The sequence below is a fragment of the Semicossyphus pulcher genome, unplaced genomic scaffold (genome assembly GCF_022749685.1).
Source record: "Semicossyphus pulcher isolate SPU_LCO1_2020_fin unplaced genomic scaffold, fSemPul1.0.p SCAF_6, whole genome shotgun sequence".
NCBI lineage: Eukaryota > Metazoa > Chordata > Actinopteri > Labriformes > Labridae > Semicossyphus > Semicossyphus pulcher.
In genome coordinates, this window is record NW_027211737.1 from 7,282,105 (window position 1) to 7,305,761 (window position 23,657).

Genomic DNA, 23,657 nt, shown 5'->3' on the forward strand with positions numbered 1-23,657 from the left:
TCCACCGAGCCAGGTCCCGAGCCAGGAGCCGGAGGCTCTGGACATAAAACAAGCACACACTGCTTAGAAACACAAAAATCTGGAAAGTGTTGCACACACCACACATTGATAAAATGTGAAACAGCCTGCATAGATCGCCTTGCACCAAATCTTCAGATGCATTTTAGTCAATAGATATAATAACCACGCTGTCTTTGGAGCTCCAATAAAGCAAAAGCATGTGATAATGTGATAAATTGTGTTGGTGTTACTCATTAGTTCTTCAAGCTTTACCTCCTCTTAATCATAAAATGAATTGTGAACGATCCACGTGTGAATTTGCAACTGTTAATGAATAAGCGATCACATTCATGAGCATCATATTCATAATTACCTCTGAAGAAATTAAAAACAAGATTAATTATCCTGCTGTGTCAGCTAGGAGGTTTCGACATTAATCAGATACTATACGTCTGTACAGCTGTTCATTAGTCACCTCTGCAGTGACACAGGAGTAACTTAGCCAAGGAGACATCGGCCTGATTCTAATGATGCTATGAGTCCACACATGTAGTCTAATACCAATGAGTGCAGCAGTCTATGAGAGCTGGCACATCACACAGAACTGCAGAGGGCTTTTGTCGTTTAGTGTAGCTTCAGTTTGGAAACTTTTTCAATTCAAAGCGATCATCCCTCTTGATTCCAACACACTGAGAAGATTACATTATTTTGCATCACACAACATGCAATGGAACTGCCCCAATTTTTTTGCACTTGCATACAAAAGCTCTGGCAGTGTTGCCTCCGTGCGTTCGGCCAATCTCGCCCAGCACTAAACCCTCTGTTAATCTGCTGCTTGTTACCCAACAATAACACCACAGGCTGCCTGGAACCCTGGAGCCAGGCCTGTGAGTGGCACGGCTCTCAATACAAAGACACAGATGTTAAGACACACTGGAAGATTGGCTGGACATTTTTATTGCGTCAGCCGATACAAAGACATCAACAGAAAACAAAGAAACAAACGTCTTTGGCATAAAAGTCAGTCCGTCCGCTCCGACATGCAGCCGACCGCCTGAATGCTCAAATAGAAAAGAAAATTCAAACCGTATTGCAAAACCTGGAACACTTCAGATTAATGCTCATAATGAATTGGCACATATTAAAGTATATTTACAATACACTTTGCTAGAATACAGTATCAATGCACACAATTCACCCTGTAATGAAGACACAAAAGGTGACTCACTTTCGTTTCTTGTCAGTTTAAGTGACATTCATTAACTCAAAAGATTCACAACGGTGACACTGAAGGAAGTCGAGGCACTCGTGTCAATAAAGGCACATTTATGATGATTCAAAAGCCAAATAAATCACTTACAATATGTTTGATAGAAAGACCATCATACTAACTTCATTGCATATTAATATAAATACAAGAATAGATTTGATGCTGTAGAAGTTCTCACACAATCTCATGTTAACTTGCTATGACTTATAATGTGTCGGTGACCAAACAGCTCTTATATGACCTCAGAATACAGCCTTGTATAATATTAAAGCTGCACAGGTAAAGGGGACAACCTGACGGCTTTGTAATGTAGCTGCAGCTGAACATCTGAACACCAGAAATCAAGCATCAAGTTTGTCCCAAAAAATGACGAAGGGTTATTTAAAACAATTTCTGCTGTGCTGAAGATACTTAAAGACTGTTTGATATATACAGCTCCAGAAAATAATTAGAGGTGATTTGTGAACTCATCCTGAGTTAAATCATTAATATTTGGTTGTTTAAACATGAACATTAACTTGTTTTCTTTGCATTAATCAAGGTCTGGAAAACATCTGTTTTGCATCTCTTTGTTATCTTAACCAGTCGCTATTTTCTGCGAATAAAAGACCTCAATGAGAATATTTGATGTGGTAGTAGTAGTTCATCAATTTCTTCTTGAGCTGTTATTGATTCAAGGATTCAGTATAACAGATACAAAGTGAAAAAAAATGTATAAGCACAATCATCTTTAAGATACGCACACCAATATATCGTCTGGCTGAAATGTTGTATGTTTAACACAAGATATAAGTTTGTATGTTTTACACCCTGGACTGATCGGCAGTCATATTGAGACAGACAATTTTAGAGTAACCAATGAGCCTAACGAGCATGTCTTTGGACTGTGGGAGGAAGCCGGAGTACCCGGAGGGAACCCACGCATGCACGGGGAGAACATACAAACTCCACACAGAAAGGCGCCCTACTTCGAAACCAGGAACCTTCTGGCTCTGAGGCGACAGCGCTAACCACTGCACCACCGCACAGCCCATGTTGTACACAATAAAACAAAAGTTATTTTTACTCAAACACAGTGGTCTCTTAATTTTTTCCGGAGCTGTATATTGATTCAAGGTTAAAGAAGAATTCAATATAACAATCATGTTTAAGATACGCACACCAATATATCACCTGGCCGAAATATCATATGTTTTTCACAAGATATAAGTCTGTATGTTTTTCATTTAAATGTCTAGATTAGTTCAGTAGAACATATTATCATATTTTAGTGTTTTTGAGTTGACGGAAATGTGACTAATTGTATAAAACGTTTCATAATATCGTCTCATATCCGTCTCAGGCCCAAATCAGGTTAAAAACTATCTTCAACATCCAGCCGGGCCTTTACTTTTCATCAAACCCAGAGCTTAAGTCTGCTACTAAAATGTAAGGGTAACATATCAGAGGACAACTAGACATTGTGAAGTGACCTTTAAGTTCATGTTTATCAAACCAGCTGGTCTGTAAACATTTTGTGATAAAAGACAACAAGGGGATAAAAGTGAAATTAAACAAAAACTTAAGATTCAGTTTCTTTTTGTCTTTCTTTTTTATATATTTGAGCGTTGGTTCATATTATTAAGATAAAAGATAATTAACACCAGACATGTCTGTGGACATATTCCTTTGGGGTAAATCTGTAGCAGCTCAGTCAGTAGGTCGAGGAGTCTGTTCAATATCCTGCTTGTATACACAACAATGATGCCCTTATTTGACACATTTGAATTCCAGGTGTTTAACAACATGAAGCTGAAGGCCACACATATCATATCAAACTTGAAACCAAATGTGCAAATGTTATGTTAGTATGGATGAGGGGGTTTAGACTATAGGGGCCTCTTGGGGCTTGGGGGCCTCCACCTCCAGCGAGTCGCACCCCTGGGAGCCCTCGTTGCTGAAGAGGGAATACGGAGGCGTCTGCCGAGCTTCAATGATGAGGACGCCCTCAGGGGACAAGGAGGCGAAGACGGTGAGCGGGTCCACATCTATGGGGATCCTGGAAAAAGAAAAGTGAGAAGAAGAAGTTGGTTTGAGTTTTTTTTTTTATGCCTGAATAGAAGTTTTGATGTTAAGAGTGGCAGAAGTTTACTCTGTGCTGTGTGTGTTCAGCATGTTTAAAAGCCTGAGTGGGAGGAACGGAGTGAGGAGAGCGGTGAGAAACAGCCTGGAGAAACAGTTCCTGCTTGGAGGTCATGCAAAACTCTGTGACATTTTCCTCCGTAAGAGCCGCTCTGCGAACATTGTTAAATGCTCAGATTTTTCACTGACACTTTGTCAATACCCATAAACAGCCTGCAGTCAGATAATTTTAGCACTGTACGTCTCCGGGAGAAAAAAAAAATGTTGGCTCGGGATTTTTGACTGTTATTAGAAAACGCTCACCATCTCCTCCTCGGCTAGCGCTCGTTCTGTACTCACAAAAACCATCTCACACCCAGGAGATGATGTGAAAGCCATCAGGAGTTTTCATTAAAACCCTCTAGCTCTGCGTCAGAGGGGAGGGAGACAAAACACACCGCGGCTGCAGGTGTGAGGTTGACAATGAAACCTGATTCCAATTAAAGAGAGTGTCATCTGCATAAGTTTAACACCTGTAAATATCCATCGGTGCGTACCTGCTGCTCTCATCTGTCATACAGGCAAGCTAATTTTGTCTCAGGCATATTTCTGCCACATTTTTTGACACTAAAAATGTTATTTTGTCCATGGCAGAGAGGGATAATTGGCTTTTAAAACTTGCAGGAAATACAGTGTTGATGGAAAATAAGCCAGTGCTGCTTTAAGTAAGGGATTACTTCCTTAAAACTTTACACCTTAGGAACAATGATGATGGTAATATGCTAATTTCAAGCTTCATATTTCACTCTGTGATACTTGTGGAGTAGCTTGGCATAATTTATAGTAAAAACTCCCTCCTACAGCCTCTGCCTGAAACAACTCAGTCAGCTCTGTCCCTTTAAGAAACCCCGCCCCTACGAGCCAACTTTCTTCTAATTGGCCAGCTCTCCGAAAGCCTGCTGAGGCTGCACCGTGTGACGTCACAAAGTGCAGCGTGTAGAAAAAACTGTTTAAAACCTGGCGTTCATAGCAGCCTGCAGACTGAGCTGAGAAGCCTGGGGATTACTCCAAAATACTTTTACCTACAGATATGAAACCCACCCACGTTTAGTCTGGACATCCAACATTGTGACATTATATATATATATGTCTTAAAGTGTGTAACAGCATACTCTTTAATTAACTTAATTTATCAAACTTCTTGATATCAAGTTCGTTTTGAAGTTATAGTTGCTCCACTTTGGGATGAAAGATGACCAAAACGGTCCGTAGAGGCAGAACAGAGATCAAGGCAGCTCTTTGTCAGACAGTGTGGCCAAATATGGGTATTGTAGATTTTCTGTGAGAGCAGCCAAGTGTCTCTGGGATTTAATATAAACATCAGGCTGCCATGTGCAGAGAGGGAGACGGGGGGGTTTACCCTCCATTTAATTAGAGAGGACCCTCCACTGCATGACTTCCCACTCCACTGAGAAATACAAGGCAGCAGGAGAACTTCATCTCACAGGAGCAGACAGACAGAGAGGTCATGTCAGGTCTATTTGTGAAGACAAATATCAAATACAGTGCCTCATCGAGCTATACAAATCCACTTTATAAACAACAAGCTCCAGACCCAGCCCAAGCTCAGAGAATAGCTGGGGATGCAGTAAGTAGGGTGGATAAAGGCTATAAAAAGAAGTCACAAAGTTGTAACAATAAAACGATGTTAAACAATAGGACCAAAGCAAATCCAACTTAGACAAAACAAGTCTAATGCATTACTTTTTTCTCATTGTTGGGCCATGAACGCCTGTTTGAAATATTATGAGAGACAAATATAATAGCTGTTGAGATATTTCAGTCAATATGGACAGGTGTAATGTCAGGGATCTCCTAAATCATTAGGATTCATCCTCTGTGGACAATAAATCAGTGTGTGTAGCTTAACAAAAATTCTTACAGAGGTTTTTGAGATATTTTCAGTCAGGACCAAATTGTTAGTCACCATATTCAGATGGCAGACAGCTCAAATGCTCTTATAATGTCGTACTGGTGTGTTCCAGGTTTGCAAATCTTACAAACATGGGGAATCTGACAAATCACATTGAATCACTGCTGGAATGATCAGCAACTGAAAAGCTAATGGGTAGTGGAACTTGAGAGAGACATCGGTCCATATTTCAAGTTAAAACAACATTTGCTAACTCACTAGCTAACGTTAGACAACAGCTAACATTAGCATTTAGCCCCACTTCCTAGCTAGCATTGCAGTTTGAAAGTGTAAGGGCCTGTGTCCACTAACAGTGTTTTTTTTGCGCTGGCAGCACCAATTTTCTTTACAAAACCAATGTAGTTCAGCGCCCTCAGCGCAAAGGCGCCCTCAGCGTCAGCGTTTTTGTTGCTGCGCTCACAGCACTCTCAGTTGAAAATAGTTAAACTTTTGGAACACCTCCGGGCTCGTCAATGTAACCTCTCCCCTCACAGAGCAATCGAAATCATAAAGAAGCGGGACTTCAGTTATCAACTTTGTCAACAACAATGCCAGAGGAGAAGCTAATCCTTCCGTTTTTTTGAAGGTTACAATTTCCAGGTCTAGAGCTGTTGCTAATGCAAGACACGATTCCTCTCCATTGTTTTCATGTTTCCATGTACAATTTCCTTGAATAAAAGCAAATCAATAAAAACAGAGAGATTTAAAACAGACTAAACAGTTGCTACAAAGGGAAGCGGAAGTGCCACCAGTCAACTTTCGTAACCTAGCAACAGTTACCACCGGTGACAATTGCTCTGAAATTAAGGTCATGGGTGCTGCCAGTGCAAATAACACCATTAGTGGTCACAGGCCCTTACAAGACACACTGGGAGAGGGGTGTAAACTAGCTAACTGCATTTTGAGCTAGGAATTGGTTGAATGCTGTTAGTTTCTGTGACTTAGAAGTCAGTACCTAATGGGTTGTCAAATATGTATTTAACATTAAATTATAACTGTGTGCGCCTCTGGAATTTTGGAACTATTGTCTTTTTAACTTGCAGATCAGTCAGGACTACGACTACTTTTATGACTTGCAAAGGTAGAACGTAGCAGTAGGACCTTATATCAGCATTTGAGCTGAACTGAGCATGATGTCAGGGGAAAATGGCCGCCTGGTAAATATTGTGAATAGAGCCATGACGCTGCTAGGGCTAGAAGTTATGTAATTTAGTCTACTGTAATATATACTTGCTCATTATATTGACTAAAATATGATTTTACATATATTTGAAGTTAGAGTACGCCCCCCAGCTGCCTTCAACGAGCCAATTGCTGCAAAGCACAGTCACCCCCTTCTCCCAAAGTCAAATCAGTCGGCCCATTGCGTGCGACTCCGGCAGAAACCTTATCTGTCCAGCTTGGGAGTTTATTTACAGTACCTCTGGCAAACGCACTTTTTATCCCATGCATTGATTTTGTACAGCTGCCAAAATTCTGTCCAATGTGCTTTCACCCGCAGAGAGGCCGAGAAAGACGAGACGCTTAGACCGGACCAGGCTGTGTGTGTGTGTGTGTGGTGTGTAACACATATAACCCATGTGCTCCTCCCTCCCACACACCCTGACACTGAGCACATGAGTCAGTCCGGTAATATCATGTGTCTGATGAGAATAGAAACAGAGGCAGAAGCAGACATTCATAAATTACAGACCTCTCACACTGCAGACATTGGATGTAAACAGGTGGGAGTTCTTGTGTTGCTGCTGGGCGACATGACCCGGAGGTTTCAAGCCACCTTTGGCCTCACAATTCAGGAACAACACATTTTGTTAATAACTAACATATTTCTCACTTGTTTACAAAGAGTTTAACAGAAAAACCCAACCTTTCACCTCGTTGTACTTGTTTACTGTCCAACCCGGTGAATATTATTAATCATTCCTGTAAGTAACTGTTGGTGTTGGTACTTTATTAGGAGAATTTACTCTCTTCATCTGCTGTTTCGTCTGCCAGTAGAGCAAGAACGTCTTACTTTTATTTGTTGGTAATGCATGCAGTTATATTAACAAACACATAAACTGAAGTACTGCACTTAAAGGTATTTCTACATGAATTTTGCCTTTTCATGCTTCTTTATTCTTCTACTCTGCTGCATACAGAAGGAATGATGCATTTTACTCAGCTACAAGATTAAAATATTTCTTAGATGTACTGTGATAATGTTTTACTGATATAAAGATACTGTCTATGGGTCTAAAAGGAACTGTTCTTCACAGCGAGGACTTTAAGTACATTTGGCTGATATTACTCCTATACGTTCACCACAGATCAATGTATTAAAATGTTGATGTTTAAATTTTTATTTTGTCGGACTAAAAGTAAAAAAATATTTTATTTAATATTGAATAAGAGGAAATAAAATCCTGCAAATCCTGATACATGAGAAGTTGGCACTACTTAATGTTTTAAAGAGCAGCTCCAGTCATGTTTTAAGACGTGCACAAATATGCTCTGCTTGAACAACTACAAAAATCCTCCCGAGGCATCTCCTCCTTCATTACAAAATTCCTGAATCTGCAAAGTCCCCGCCCACTCTGTGCTACGTTTCTCTTTTTGTAAAATTACAGCCAAAAACAAAACACGTCTCTGCCATCGTTTAGAGGCAACTTGTTGAAACTTAGCGAGCTTGAAATGTAGTGATTAGTAGTAGTAACGTTAACGTTAGTAGTCAGTAGTGAGCAAAAAATACGATGACGGTTACAGCTGGCTCGCACGTCGCCGAAGTTGTTGCCATAGCTTACACATAATGATATGCATGGCATCAACCCGTCCATTAACAGGATTGGCTCCTTAGGTTTGTGATGTCTGAAACCTGCCAATCTGAAAACGTGTTGTTCAGCTTGTCCTTGGTACACTGCAGTTTAAAAGCAGACAGGCCCAGCCATGGAGATGACTGCTGATGTTGTCCCTGATATGTCTTGTAGCACATGAAGAACACCACATGGAGATGTTTACAAGGTTAAACACTTGATTTTCACTGGACGGGGGTCTTTAAATTATCCTACAACCAGTGAAACAAGAGTCTGCTGTGTGATTCAGAGGTACAAGGTTGATCAATGTAGACATACACGCTGTAATGTCAATTAACAGTATTCAGAAGAGGTGGCTGAGGCAGAGTTAGGCTATACACAGAGATTGAAAGGTCCCAGTGATGTTGTTCTCTATATCAGTACTCAATGCCTCTTGTCCAATCAGATTACTTGGTCTGAACCAACTGTTGCATAAAGTGATTTATTCGACTGATTGTTTCAGCTCTTTTAATCATTTTTCAAAAGTTTTTGACTTTTCTCTAATGTTGGCTCTTATCTGTCTTGTTTGGCTCTTGAATATTTGGATAATTTAACTTTAAGAACTGCGTAGGAAAGAGGTGTAAAGTAGCAGAAGAAGTAAATACTTTCACCTTATTATTGTTCCAAGCAGTGATTCATTTAAAAGTACATTCCCAGCCATGTAAACTACAGTAATGTGACATCCCTGTGCTGCCTCTCCCTTTCATATAACCAGAAGGATTTGGGTATCGAGGTCAGTTATTTATATATGACCCCCCTTCTCACTTCCTCCACCACCAGACCCCTGCTCCTCTTTATACATTCAGTGTGTCACTGCTTTTAGGTTTTGCTCGGCTGGCCAGATCTCAGGGCTTTCCAATTAAAAGGATTGTGATATGAACAGTGCGCGGCTAACACAACTGCTTACTAATTAGCCAACAGGAAATTAGCAGAACTGGAGTGACGCGCCAGAGAGACGGCGATTCGCACCAGCGATTAGCGCTGCCGTTTGAAGTCTTCCCACTGGCCAATTAAACGAGCAGTGAGCCGGGAAGGTTCTGGAAACTTCTGGGATGAGTTTGAATGTGATAAGTCTACAATATGTAAGACATGTGTGCTGCCCTGTGCTACAAAACACTTCTCCTTGTAGAGCTCATGCTTCAGTTCTAGTGTTCATAAGTGTTTCTGTTAGTGTCGACAGTTCGGAGGTGACAGGTTTGGATTGGAGAGTTTTTCTTTAAAGATTTTTGAGGGTGAAAGTTGACTGGAACAAAACTGACAGAATAAAAAGCACTGATAAATACAGGATGTTGTCACAATATAGGATAACAAAATGTATCTGTGTATACTCGGTTAGCTTCTGATTAACTAGCATTTAGCGTTCAGACTTTTTGAGCTTTCTCTCCAACGTGTTAAGCTAACAGGCGAAATGTACTGGGCAGTGTAATAAACCACATTGTCTTCTATGTACATGTTAGGTAGCAAGTTAATATGCATGGACATTTTGAAATACATTTCAATACAAATACATCATGCATTTTATGTTTTGAAAAGTAGCAAGGGGAAAAAGCGGAAAAGAGGGACTGAAAGTTGCTGAGAAGAAAATACAACTAAATAAGGACCAAACGATAAGACACTGTAGAAAATGAAGTGTTAATTTGAGGGGGAAAAAATACCGTACTTTTTGCCTTTATTTGATTACAGTGGATAGAGTTAAAAAGGAGGGAAGCGAGAGTGGGGGATAACATGCAGCAAAGGTCCAAGGGTCGGAGTTGAGCCTGGGGCCGCTGGGTCGAGGGCTGGGCCTCTCTGCATGGGGTAGGCGCTTTGACCGCTGAACTAAACCAACGCCTCCTCTTCTGCTTTTTGTCCCCTTAATGTGAGGACATGAACGTGCTTCCCTTCACATTGATTTAGTCTACAAACGATCTATCACATAGTGTAGCATACTTCAGTTTGTCATTCAACGCCAGTATTCATGTAACATCCCCTCAGATCCATGTCCTTGTTGGAGTCTGGAGAGTGGAACGACTACTATGGCATTTATATACTTTAAATTTAAATAAAACTAATCTAAAAGGCACCAAGGGGAGTTTCTGACCACTAGGAGCTACATGGAGTGATGTTTTATGAGCAGTGTTGGGGGTAACTTGTTTTAAAAGTAATCCGTTGAGTACTCAGATTACGTTTTTGTTGTAATGAGTAACATAACACAAGTCGTTAGTTTTGCAAGTCAAGTAATCCGTTATTTTGTTACTTTTTAATAAAAAGTAATCTGTTACTGAAAAAAAATTGCCGTATTTTGTTGTTCCTTTTTTCGACACGAAAAGAGACAATCCCTGAAGCACCGTTTCTGTTTCTCTCCTACTTCTGGTACGGTGAAACATAACTTGTGTCTAGAGGATAAGTGCTCGTCAGCTGTGAAAAGCTCGACTTTAAATGTGAAAGAGCATCTGCAGCTAAACGCACTGGTGGGACTAAGAGCCTGTGTTGTATTGTTGTCATGGAAACAGCTGTGCCTAAAGGCCAGTTCAGATCAATGATTTGCAACGAGACTGGATGCATCTGCCAAAAGAATCCCCTGACATCTGATCCGTAAACATTCTAAAACTGGGCCGTTCACATCAAAGCAACGCAACGCACACAGACACAGCTGACCGTCTCCATAGCAACGACGCACTGACATACCCCACTAATTCTGCTTTAATACTATATAACGTTAGAATTAGGCCCACATGTATTTTCTAGCTGGATTTCTGTTGTTATAAAAAGAAGTGGATGACAGTGACAGTGACGTGCTCACAATGTTAGCTGTAACATTGATTAATAAACGTTGAAGACAGAGAGGTTGGAAAGAGAGGATCTGGAGCCGAGACAGGGTGCCTACGCCAACTTATGCTGTTTCCTGATTGGCTGAAGTGAAATAGCTACATCATTCATTTCTAAAACTGCATTTGGAGATTTGACAAGTCAAATCTTCTGCAACACCACACAACGGCTTCAGACGTTCTGCAACTAACCAGCTCACACCACTGACATTTTCTTTGCAACATTCTAAAACTGTTTTGTTTTGTTGCGAATCATTGATCTGAACTGGGCTTACTACTGTCTGCCTCTGCCCAGTTCACTGTCAGATTGTTAGCATAACAAAGAGCTGTAAAAGTTATACAGCGTCTGTCATTCCTGTTATGAGGCTGCAGTTACAGCTCATGGGCCGTGAACGAGGCTATGCAACATCGGTAGAGTCGATACATTCAGAGGTAGACGTACAGCAGGCTACACGCCGTCCCAACAATATAACCTACATGTGTATCGAGTCACAAAGGGGGGTTTAATTTTTGGTAACACAAAAGTAATATAACACGTTACTTTTCTCAGTAGGTAACAGTAACATTACGAGTTACTCTTTAAAGAAACCCAACACTGTTTATTAGTGGGTCCTATTTTGTTTGTCTCATGCATGCACATTTGAACACAGGTTTACAGTTTCCGGCCGATGGTCTCACACTACCAACAGGTTTTGGGGTAAACGAGAAAATTCCACGCTTAGAAAAAATGCTTGTTTCATGATGAAGGAAGTGCATTTAACCATTTTTAGAGAGACTCGGGCTCCGATCTGGTGCCGAATATGGTGTGTAAATAGTGTGTGTGCAGTGTGAGAGGGCTATTATTTATGAATGTCTGCTTCTGCCTCTGTTTCTATTCTCATCAGACACATGATACTACCGGACTGACTCGGACTCACATCACATCAAAGAGTGGGCAAACATCTAACAATACAAAGATTTATATTTCACCAGCCTCTTGTGTCCATAACATGTAAACACAGAGGAGAGAACAAAAAGCATGGCCCCAGAGAACGTGCAGTTATCATACAGCGTTCCCTGAAATGATACTCACTGTATCTTCTTTGTGAAGTTCTTTGTCACTATGCCTCCTTCTTCCTGCTTCTCTTCGTGCTTTCCTGTTTAAAAAAACAGCAGAAAAAAGTGAATGAGTCAAGTGGAGTGACTGTGAATAGCAGCTGCTCAAGATTATGCAACAGTTTGGCGAGGTCATGGATCATAAAAGAGTGTCCTTCTAACCAGTTTAACATCTACGTTAGATTCAGTTTGTAACTGGACAACGAGCTGCTGATGACAACATTTGGCACACACAGTTTTCCATTGCTCCATCGCTGGACTCTTCGTGTTCTGGGACCTCTGGGTGCGTTTAAATGAGTATGTTGAATTAATGAAACACCTTTTTCTCCTTTAAACTTTCATCCAAGAACAATTTTCCAACAAAAGACACGTTGCATGTTAAAGATGTGGAGGACAGCTAAGCCTGGAAAGCCCCTGCCCCCCTCCACCTTCTCTTCTGAGCTCTGTTTATGGTCGCTCTCTCTCTGGCTCGCTAGCAGCTGCTCTGGAGCTGCTAAATATCCCTGCCTCCAGCCAGCAGCGTGGTCGCCCCACCCCTCAACCCCTCCGTCTGCACTCCAGGCTCGACTATGTGCTACCCTACACCCCCTCAGTGACGTCTCTGCTTGCCGCAAGTGCTGGACTCCACCGGAGGTCGAGGTTGGAATAAAACTCCTGAGAGGTTGTGCTAAGATCACCGGTGAAGTCATGAGTTTAAAATTCAAACCTCGTCAGGACTTAAAACTGCTCCCCTGATTACCTCCCGCAGACGTGTCATCAATAATGAAGGTTTGGTCAGAGAGTGCTCCCAAATCAAGCTGCCTCTCCTTGTTTTTAAGGCTCTTAGGACAGAGATGCCAAATTCCAGATGCTCTGTGTAACACTGATGTTCTGGGAGGAGATCTTATCCTGATACATGATGTAATAAAAGGTTTCAGTCTGTTCAAGTAGCAAGGACGGAGCTGCAGTTTCCACATATGCAGATGACGCTTTTTTATACTTTTGTGACCGTGTCAACGGGGAATGCATCTGTTCCCCTCTCTGTCCAAGCAGTGAGCTATCAATATGACTCTTTATATACTGTGTGTTAATCTGTATCAAAATGTCAGTGTCGCCTATTCAGGTTCAGGGGCGCTTGATGCCCTTTACTGTATTTGTAGCATAGGCTTACACATAGGCATAGGCGACCTAAAATATGTATTCATACTGCTCTTAGCTCGGTGGTATTATATTACCGCGAATCTGGCTGTGTTTACTTTAATCTTGGGTCCTTAATCCAAGGTTTAAGGTCAGTCCAGCCCAAAACAAGGCATACAGAAGTGCTATTTATAGCGTTAGAGACCCCGTCCAGTGAAAATCAAGTGTTTAACCTTGTAAACATCTCCATGTGGTGTTCTTCATGTGCTACAAGACATATCAGGGACAACATGAGCAGTCATCTCCATGGCTGGGCCTGTCTGCTCTTAAACTGCAGTGTACCAAGGACAGGCTGAACAACACGTTTTCAGATTGGCAGGTTTGAGACGTCACAAACCTAAGGAGCCAATCCTGTTAATGGACGGGGTGACGCTACGCATATCATTATGTGTAACCTATGGCAACCACTTCAGCGACGGGCGAGCCAGCTGTAACCATCATCTTAATGTTTACAAACTCACTACTGACTACTAACGTTAACGTCATTACTACTAATAACTACATTTCAAGCTAAGTTTCAACAAGTTGCCGCTAAACGATGGCAGAGACGTGTTTTGTTTTCGCGACAGAGGGGGGCGGTCGGAAATGTGCATAGTGGGCGGGGCCTATGCAGATTCAGGAGTTTTTAATGAGGGAGAAGGAGGAGATGCCTTGGGAGGATTTTTACAAGGTAATTAAACGTATTCTGCAGAAAAAATATATCAGACACAATTAATTATTTCAAGCAGAGCATTTTATAAGTCTGAAAACATGACTGGAGCTGCTCTTTAATAGTGCAACCCATTTGATTATTTGTGAATATTGTCCGTACTTTCACTGAGAATAAGACTTTTGTAAAGATTCTACATTAAGATTTTAATCGACTTGTTTCTGACCAACTTTACGAATAATTCAGTCCCATTCTTTTAGTGATTTTTCATAGGAAGAAACCCACGCATAACATCACTGACCTCCACCTTAAAAAGCAACTGATTCACTAAGTGACAAAGATAATAAGTAACTTCAGTGTCCTCTGAGTAAAACATTTGTTGCTTCATGTACTGATGCTCCCTGTCATACTTGTAGAGCCGTGTTGAGTCACTGAGACCGGACGGCCTAACATGGCGCTGATTGAATGACCCAACTGGCATACCAACAATGTTCTTATAAAAAAACTCAGAGCTGGGGGGGCTGCTGTCCCCTCGGCCTCCAGGCCGGGGTATCCCTGGAATTCATGTATCTTTTGAAACACGGACATGAGGAAGCAACTTCTACAACTTACTCCCATCGCCTGAGACAAAACGTGACACCGGCAGAAGCGAAAGCTGCCAGGTAACAGTGTGATCCTATTTCCAGAACATTCTCCCCGGTGTTTAATGGCAGCGAGCAGCGTGTCTTATTGTAAACAGAGACTGTTGTCACGGGCCTTGCCTTGCTTTAAATCTAAATCGAGCTCAGAGTGATTCTCCAGGAATCTGAAACAGGTGTCTAAGCTTGAGGATCTGCCTGCCAACGTGCAAGTCCCAGTCCCCAAAATCTGTCAGCCTCTTCCATATCGAGACTCATTAATGTGGAGAGAATGTTTTTACCTCTGAGGCTTTCATTATAGAGCTTCAAATGTGCTGCCAAAGAAAAAGAGTCGATAGTTCTTGGCCAATGTAGAGTGAGGATCCTGAGAGAGACAAGGCAAGGTGTTTTTTATGCTTTGTTTCTTTAAGATCTCGGAAGACTTTTGCTTTTTTCTCAACTTTTTTATTTTTTTGATGTATTTTATTTTGTTTGAGCAGGAATGGGCGTTATCTTTCGGTGAAGGGTTAAATAAAAATAAAAAGATAACATAGAAGAATGAGAAGTAAAGAGAAGCTTTAGAGAGATCAAGGTCAGGAGTCCAATTTCCCTCGGTGATATCCAACCATCACTGCGGGGGAAATAGTTACACAGGCCAATAAATAAGTTTGTAAAATGTTTAAATGATTAATTACTTTGTTAAAGTATACTGTAACTGTTTGAATATGTTTTCTTTGACCTTTTAATTTCAGAAAATCTAAGTCTAAATGTTTTTTACCTTCCTTACTCAAACAGATACATTCCTGCTGGAGAGAATAAATAACTTCATTAAGAGGTGTTTACCGTGTATTAATAGCCATACTTATTTAATTGACCTTTTAAATCTTCATTTAAATAACCTTTGAGCAGCATTTGTTGTGTTTGAATATTCTCTATATTTCTCGTTAATCTGAACTGCTGGTTATCACAGGTTAAACACCTGGTGGATTGACCACCAGTAATTGATTAGAAGACAGTCGTCCATTTACCAAGACAGTTCCTTCCCATAAACGCCTTTAATCCTTGTGAAGTTTATTATTCTGTTATTAAATGTCCTGGAAAGGTCGTTACATTTGGTTTAGACCTCTGCACCAGCACCCCAACTCACCTGACACTTCTACAAATCCGTCCCTCGTTTTGACGTTTAGTTCCTCCGGTTTGAAGCTGTGCACGTTCACACAAACTTTCCATGGCTCCCCCCCGGTGGTGGTGGGTGAGGCCCGGGACGAGGGCTCTCCGTACCTGCTGGTGTACAGCGTGGGGCCTCCTGCCGGGGACTGCCGCGAGGGGAAACCTGTGCGTAAACTGCTGCTGAAGGGCGACGGCGTGAGGCGCGTGCTGAGCCGGCCCGGCCGAGCCCAGCCCGGCCAGTCCATTGCAAGATCATCAGGGAAATGTGGCATCCCAAAGTCTTCTTCCATAAACCGAGATGCGAGCTGATCCCGGAACGGAGACTGCTCTCTGAACGGCGATTCTCCAAACGGATCCCTGGGAAACCTCTGCCGGTTTCCCATAGTGTAGAAGTCTCCCTCTGCCATGTCCAATGTGGGGATCAAAACCAGGTAAACTTATGCTATTTATGCTAAAAACAATCGACCAAAACTTTTATTTTGAAAAACATAAAGACCTTAAATCTACGCGCGATAAAACTTTATCTCTTTTGGATTACGCGCATTACCGTTACGCAATCAGTCACTAGTTCATCCAACAACAACTTGTTAAGTGTGCGCAGCCTGTCCTTAAAGTGAATCCCTCCTGGCTCTGGGTTTTATACTGGACCCTGATTTCCCAGACGACGATCCGGCTCAGAGCAAGTGTCAGGAAAGTGCTGGGAGGATCTAGAGAGCATGCGCACTGCAAAAAAAAATCAGTCTCAGAAGTTATTTACAATCTTAAGACCTATGTAGTTAAAACTTGATGGAATAATCTCTTACTTTAAACAAAGGTGAACTATTCCTGCTTTCTGTCAGAGTCAAAGAACATTTTAAGACTTCAATGGAGATAACATTTCATACTCATGTTGATATTTTTTGCAGCGTGCAGGCGCAACAGCTGACCAAAGACCGGCCCCCTTCTTACCGAAATAAGTTACTGTCCACATGTCACTCATACTAGTTGGACCCCCCTCTCTTTATGACTCATCTGCTTTTTAATAGAAAGTAACTCAGCGCTTCAGGTCAAACATGTGATGTCACAGTACAGATACAACAAACAGCTAAGGATCTAACTTTGTGCAGATGTTGCCTGATACTGTCAGAACATAAAACAAGACTTCAGGGCTGTTTTTATTCAGAACATGATTCTCTTTTAATACAGCTTATTCTAAACACGCAGTGAAGGGAAAAGTTTTCATTGGGTTTTTCAATTTCCAGGTGACACATTATTACAATGGCGGAGATTGCACTGACACAAGATCAAATGTGACAGTATGAAAAACATATGCTTCTGCAATATGCTCCTTCAGATGTAAAACAGAGAGAGTATGCTGATTTAACACTGAAACACTTGGTCACTATTGCTATATGATGCTGTTATTGTGGACTTTTGAAAGAACATAAGATATGATCAGAGGGATCTTCAGCACAAAGACATCTAGAGTTCATTGATTGATGCCTGCCTTTTCACTGCACAATGCTTCATATCCACATTTTAACATCCAACAAGGCCCAAATCACATTCTGCAAATAAATTAATCACACTTTTGTATAATTTATACAATGCAGAGGCATATTTACACCATAGTACTTACATATTCAAAATTATTTTCCACAAGAACATATGTAAACTTTACATTATGAGATGGGGAGAAGGCCATCGGCCTCTGTGCCCATCTTAAGAAATTTGTCAGCACGACTGCACAAATCTTCCCTCGGCACCTCGTCAACACTGGCTGACATGAGTCATCATCAGTTTAGAGTTTATGAATGACTTTTGTGCCAAGTCCCTTCCTCCTCCAGCCACATATTTCCCTCATTCGTCCAATTTAGTTGACATTCAGGGAAATAATCTGAGTGTATTGAGTGCATAGAGAGCAGTCTGTCGGGCCTGGAGCAGTCACACAGACAGGATGATGGATTTGAAATGATCGAGAAATATAACTCTCTTAATTTTATGGAAAGGCAGTTTAAAACTTTTTTGCAGATTCAAACTCTGGAGTCAAAGCAGCCTGGAATTCACCTTCTTCCAATAGTTTCACATTTTAAAAACAAGCGTTTTTGCGAGTTTTTAAGAGTTAGATTAGAAAATTGATATAGCTGTCATGTCTTTGTGATAAGTCATGATCAGTGGCCTGTTAGCTTAGCTCAGCGTTTAGACCAGAAACAAGGAGAATAGCTCGCCCGATTCTGTACAAAGGTATTTAAAAAAAACAATCTGCCTGCATCCTGCTAACATTAGCTTGCTCGCTAACGCAGGCAAACTGGTAGCTAGCTAATGTAGCACAATGCTGTCCTGAGTGGATAACATGAGCTTCATTCTTTCAGAGTCCGTGGGCTAGGGTGGCTACTTAATAGTCTAGTCTGCTGTTTTTGAATGACTTTAGCTAACTTGACAAAGCATCTAACACCATATCCATGTAGCTCGGATGAGCTATAGCTAGCTGGCTAATCTTAGCTTGCTTGCTTGCTAAAAATATCCCTAGCTAACATGCTGCATAATAATAACTAATGTTTTAAAATAAGTGATGAATTTATTAGCTAAGAGAACAAAACAAAGATGTAGCCTATCGCTAACGTGGTGCGGGTCAATCACTTTGAGTCTCCTGTATGTCAGGCAGGTCAATGCCAAAGATGCTGGGTTCAGAGGTGCTGGTAGTCAGTTTTGTTAAAGGCCGTCATTGCGACCCCCAAATTTGTAAAAATAGGGCCCAGGTGTAAAAATACCAGAGATATCCTGTAAGACTTTGACAGAGCTAAGCTGCTTCCCTTCTTTCAGCGTTCATGCTAAGCTAAATTAGCCTGCAGCTGCCTAAGCGTCATATTCATCCGACTGCAACAGTGGTATTAATCTTCTCATCAAACACTCGCCAGGACAGCATATTTCCTCATAGTGTTTCACAGGTACAGGTTGGATCTTTTCTCCCATCCCAGCTTTTTTCTCCTCCATCGTTTGAACATCTGCTTCTACATGAGGGTCATGAAGGTGTCAAATCCCCAAAATAATTTACAGCAAACCAGAAAGAAATTACAGCAGTGTCATAATAACTATAACTTGACAGTGTTGCATAGAAAGATTGAGCACTACTGACAGGGACAAGAAACCAATAAATATTAAATAAGTAATAAATATGCATGATGCTGCACAATTCATAACCTGACCTTCTGCTGCGACAAAACTCAAGAACAAAAACATAGCTGACGAAGACTGTCCGTGTTTGGGTCCATTGTGCAACACGATGCACAGCTTTACATTTCTGTCATGTCCTGAAATCAAAAGTATGATAGTAAGATCCCAATATGTGCATTAAATTAGGTTTTAAAAAGTCCATTATATTTAGTTTAAAAGTCCTTCTCCCAAAACAAACTCATCACATTTAATTCCCCATGAGTTGTCAGTGAAAATACCTCCTCTGACTCCATGGACATTTTGTCAAAAGAAATCCCCCTCCCTGTTCCCTGCGCAACGTTTCAATCGCTCACTGTTGTACTACACGGACTGACATTTCAATTGTTTTCCACCTGATCAGAGGATAAATTAATTTGACATTTGAGCTGACAGGCAGTTTGCTCGCCGTCAGGCCACCCTCGCCGTTTCATTTTTCAGAGGCTCCTTTTTTTTCCCCGAGCTTGTGAAGTGTCGAGATCAGAGCTATGAACCTTTTCCGTATTCCTGATAACGATCCCTCTGAAGCCATTTGTAAACACTCGGATCAAACGGCTCAAATGTTACCTCGATACTTCACATCTCGGCACTGAATCTAAGACATGGGGACCTGACGAGGGACAGTAAACGTCTGATGTCTTATGACACTTTGAAATGTTTACTTGGTGCTTGCATTAGCCGACACATTCTGCATATTTCACCTCAAAAACATCATTGGAATCAAGTTATTTCAACCCTTCTAGGTCCCTCAGGCCTCGCTGTGCACCAAAATAGAAGAATAATTTTAAAGCAATTAATTCAAATAATATCAGTGAGAAGTGCAGCGATATAAACACAAACAACGGTGATGTTAGCCGACGAAATACAGGATTCTGTTTCTGTCTCATGTGCTGTCTCTATTGTAAATATCTAAGGGATGAACAGTCGCAGGCCGTTGCGAGTGCTGATGCAAGAGGAGGATGCAGTCCAAGAACAAAACATAGAAACAAAAAGACATTCAGGCTCCAGCGGTCTCTGTGGGCCGAGTGAACAACACTGCATCAATAAAGGACGTGGTCGGACCCCTGCTGGGACATTTCCACTCAAGCGTCAAAGCGGACGCTCACAGTCGATTGCTCCGACATCCAGCGCTGTCCTCGCTCTCAACTGGAAACACGACCAACGCTTCAGTCCCTTAATGTTCTCTGAGACACCCTAATGCCTGTTTTTGTTGTGTTTGTTCAACGGACCACGACTCCGGCTTCGACTCCGGGTCCCAAAGATAGAGTTCCAGGATGAGCTGCGGCTGTAGCTCCTGTAGGAGGAGTAACTGTGGCTTCTGCTCCGGCTCCTGCTCCGGCTGAGGCTGTGGATCGGGCTGCGGCTGCGGCTGCGGGTGAAGAGGCTGCTCCAGGACGACACGCTGGTGGACCGACTGCTGGACGAAGGACTGGGTCGGAAGTACGGGATGGGTCGCTTCCTGGCACTGTGGAGAGCCAAAAGAGCCGGTGTGAAAATGAGAAACAGTCAGAGATCTAAAGCTGCACCGATTTATATTCTCATATTAATATGACTAAGGGGTTTCTTATAATGACAAACACCCAGAGAATATTCCCCTGACTGTTGTTCCCCTCGAGGCTCGAGCAGCTTTTAGATTATTGTTTTGGTTTTACATCGACAATTTCTCGTGTTGGAACAATGGAAGTTTAAACTTTTCAAGTCTGAATGTTAAATGGACTGTACTTTTGCTTTTCTAGTCTTCTGACCACTCAAAGCTGCTTTTACACTACATGCCACATTCACCCATTCACACTCACATTCACACACTGATGGCAGAGGCCTAAGTCCCAATCTCCAATCAGTTTCTATGCCCATTCATACCTGATGGCTCTGCCTTCGGGAGCAATTTGGGGTTCAGTGTTTTGCCCAAGGACACTTCGACATGTGACTGTAGCAGTCAGGGATCGAACCCCCAACCTTCTGACTGAGAGACGACCGACTCTACCACTGAGCCACAGCCCTTTAAAACATGCTTATGCTGCTCTGTGATGGCTTGTAAAAAAGGGCTGTTTGCTTTTGTAAATGTTACCTCCATTGTCTATACCACTTATCGTGAGAGCAGCGGTTCCCAAACTTTTATGCAACTTTAGTTTAGACTAATGAAAAAATTAATTAATGAAAAATAAAAACGCAACATAGCCTATTTATAGACGCATTAAAGGCATCAAGTTTCATTCTGCACAAATAATCAAGATATTCAAAATATTCAACTGATCACATCGATGTGTTCTTATATTCGAAACTGAAACTACACAAACTCACGCACAAGTCCTCGATTTTAAAGAGCAAAGAAGACGAGTGAGGACGAGGAGAAACACACAGGCCCATCATGAGTAAGACGGACATGCTGTCACATTTTCAACCACATTAAAGAAAAATTTAATCAAGTTAAAAATTACAATTACCAAACATAGCGGTTATGGAAATAAGAACATCAGTAGCCTAATTTGAATCAAACTGCAAAGTTACACACGATCCACCAAGTAAAGAAAAGTTAGACTGACATGCACAGGCTCAGAAACAGATCACATGGACAAAAAGTAGATCCATTTGAGGATTTTCAAGTGAAAAATCCCACATGGTGTAATTAAGACACCATTACACCACCATTACATTTTTCCTCACGCGCACCCCCCAGAGGGAGCTTGCACCTCACTTTGGGAATCCATGTCTTAGAGGATCAAGGGGGGCCGGAACCTGTCCGAGCTATTGACAGAGACAGCCATGCTCACTCTGGCAGGTTCGAACCACAAGCTGTCTTGCAGGGATGGAACAATGTTAACCACTGCGCCACTGTGCCGCCTCTAGTCCAATATTTACATTTGCCTTTTAGCTCTGTTTTGGTCTTAAAATATTCGGTTCTTTAGTTTCCAAAAGCTTCACTGTGTTCATCCGCTTGTTCCTAACTTAGTCTGTCTGCTGTACAAATAACCTTATTTAACCTTTATTCAACTCACTGAAAATAGCATCTCTTCATGGGAATGTTGTCAGATAACAGTTCTTAGTCGGCTGTCTCTATGAGTGACCTCTTTCAGATCACATGTACTGAGTTTGCCCGTAATTAATATACTTATATTAAACAGTGCCGCATTAAAACAATCTTCTGAATCAGTTATCTGTGAACTCTCTGAGGTTTTCATGTTCTTCTGTTCATATTTCTGGTTGTATGTTTTTAGCTGCTGTGAAAAAGCAGCATAAAATGAAAGAAAAGTAACACTAACAGTGTGGCAGACCAGATAAAACTGAAAAACCGATTTGCCTGTTATTTTTTTTACATTTCAGATTGCTTGTGTTTGCCATCTGCTTCTTTAGCACCTGCGGTGGCTTCAGAGCTGACGGTTATCTCATCCTCTGGCTGAATGCCATTCAAGGTGCGCAGCACATCAACACGATGTGACTTCAGGTTGGGGATTTGTCCAACTGAGGGGGCGGAGGGAGGAACCAGCAGCATTCGTGCTGCCTTTAGGCAAACAAAAGGGATATTACAGCTATAAATTACCATGGTGGTAAAGCTGTAGGCTACCTTGTGATTCGGCGTGCTTCCAGATGGCTTGGTGAGTCTCTCCTCCTCTTCTTCATGGGGGAGTAGGATTTGCGTCTTCGTCTCTTCCCGCTAACCTTGTGTGCATGCTTCACATCTGTCTCTCTGGAGCTCTGTGTTCTCTTCCTGTCTCGCAGTCTGGGAAGCAGACACAACACTATGAAATTTTAATCACCAGCAATGTAAATATAGATATTTATCCTCGTGAAACTCTAATGAGGAGTCATGAGCAGCTGAAAGTTCACCTGTCAGGACTGTATCTGGAGTAGCTTCCTCTGGAGCTCAGGCTGGCCACGCTGCCTCGTCGCCTCGGATCAGCCGAGTAACTCGGCGAGCGCGAGTACGAGCTGGCAACGACAAAGATCACAATTATCCCCTGAAAGTTGTAGTTACACAAAGTTGAACACATTTTATGCAAAAATCTTGAACTCGTGACCTGATTACCAAAGTTTTGCTCAATCAACTTTTAGGGCAATTTCTCTCCAAATCAGGAAGTTAACTCTGTGGTGATCTTCGAGGAATCAAGTGACCAAAGTCATTACCATTCATTGTCTGGAGCTGCAAATGTCTGTTCTACATTTTGCACCAAGTTATCAAGTAGATTTTGAGATATTTCTCATATAAAGTATAATGTGATCTGCTGCTGACACTAGAAAAAGTCAGGGGATGACTAACAGCCGTGCACGACGACACCGTGGACATCTGTACCACATTTCATGAGATATTTAGTCTGGATCAAAGTAGTGGCTGTCATATGACACAGTAAAGCCTTGAACCACCTCAGTGCCATGGCTCAAAATCAGTTGTGTTCAGCAACAAAGCCCCTAATGTATTTGGTAACACCATTTAACTGACCTGCATGATGACAGCGACAGGCTTCGAGAGTGACGCCCAGAGTATCTGGAACTCCCCGAGGATCTGCTCCTGCTCCTGCTGCTGGACGACCGCGTTTTCAGTCGCCTCCGAGACGCTTTGCTCATCCTCTGTGAACAGCTGGAGGTCTTTGGAGATCTCACCACTTCTACCCGACACCCCAAGGTTATCTGCTCCCTGCAAAGAAAACACATTAAGACGTTTCACTGCTTTGAGTGATAACAGCCAAACTGTATGCTGGGCTGTCCTTTTAAGAAAAGCTCTCCCTTATTCTCACATAAGATGAATATTTCAAAGAGGAAACAGAGCGTGGAAACAGAAGATAAAC

The 23,657-nt window shown here is 41.8% G+C and overlaps 2 protein-coding genes across 2 annotated transcripts in view; both read right to left on the bottom strand.

Annotated features, from left to right (window-relative positions):
* Nucleotides 1-937: 937 nt before the first annotated feature.
* Nucleotides 938-16,278, bottom strand: hspb8 (heat shock protein b8). The gene is made up of 3 exons (XM_069683237.1): nucleotides 15,665-16,278; nucleotides 12,053-12,116; nucleotides 938-3,308 (listed from the first exon to the last, which is right to left on the bottom strand). The coding sequence occupies exons 1-3, from the start codon at nucleotides 16,092-16,094 to the stop codon at nucleotides 3,134-3,136; spliced, it is 669 nt and encodes a 222-aa protein (XP_069539338.1). The 5' UTR covers nucleotides 16,095-16,278; the 3' UTR covers nucleotides 938-3,133.
* Nucleotides 16,279-20,070: 3,792 nt separating this feature from the next.
* Nucleotides 20,071-23,657, bottom strand: part of srrm4 (serine/arginine repetitive matrix 4) — a 76,497-nt gene continuing 72,910 nt past the window's right edge. The window contains exons 10-13 of the mRNA XM_069682397.1: nucleotides 23,312-23,506; nucleotides 22,702-22,803; nucleotides 22,439-22,594; nucleotides 20,071-20,341 (exon numbers count right to left, since the gene is read on the bottom strand). Coding sequence (XP_069538498.1) covers nucleotides 20,071-20,341; nucleotides 22,439-22,594; nucleotides 22,702-22,803; nucleotides 23,312-23,506 — 724 coding nt within the window. The remainder of the gene's footprint in view (nucleotides 20,342-22,438; nucleotides 22,595-22,701; nucleotides 22,804-23,311; nucleotides 23,507-23,657) is intronic.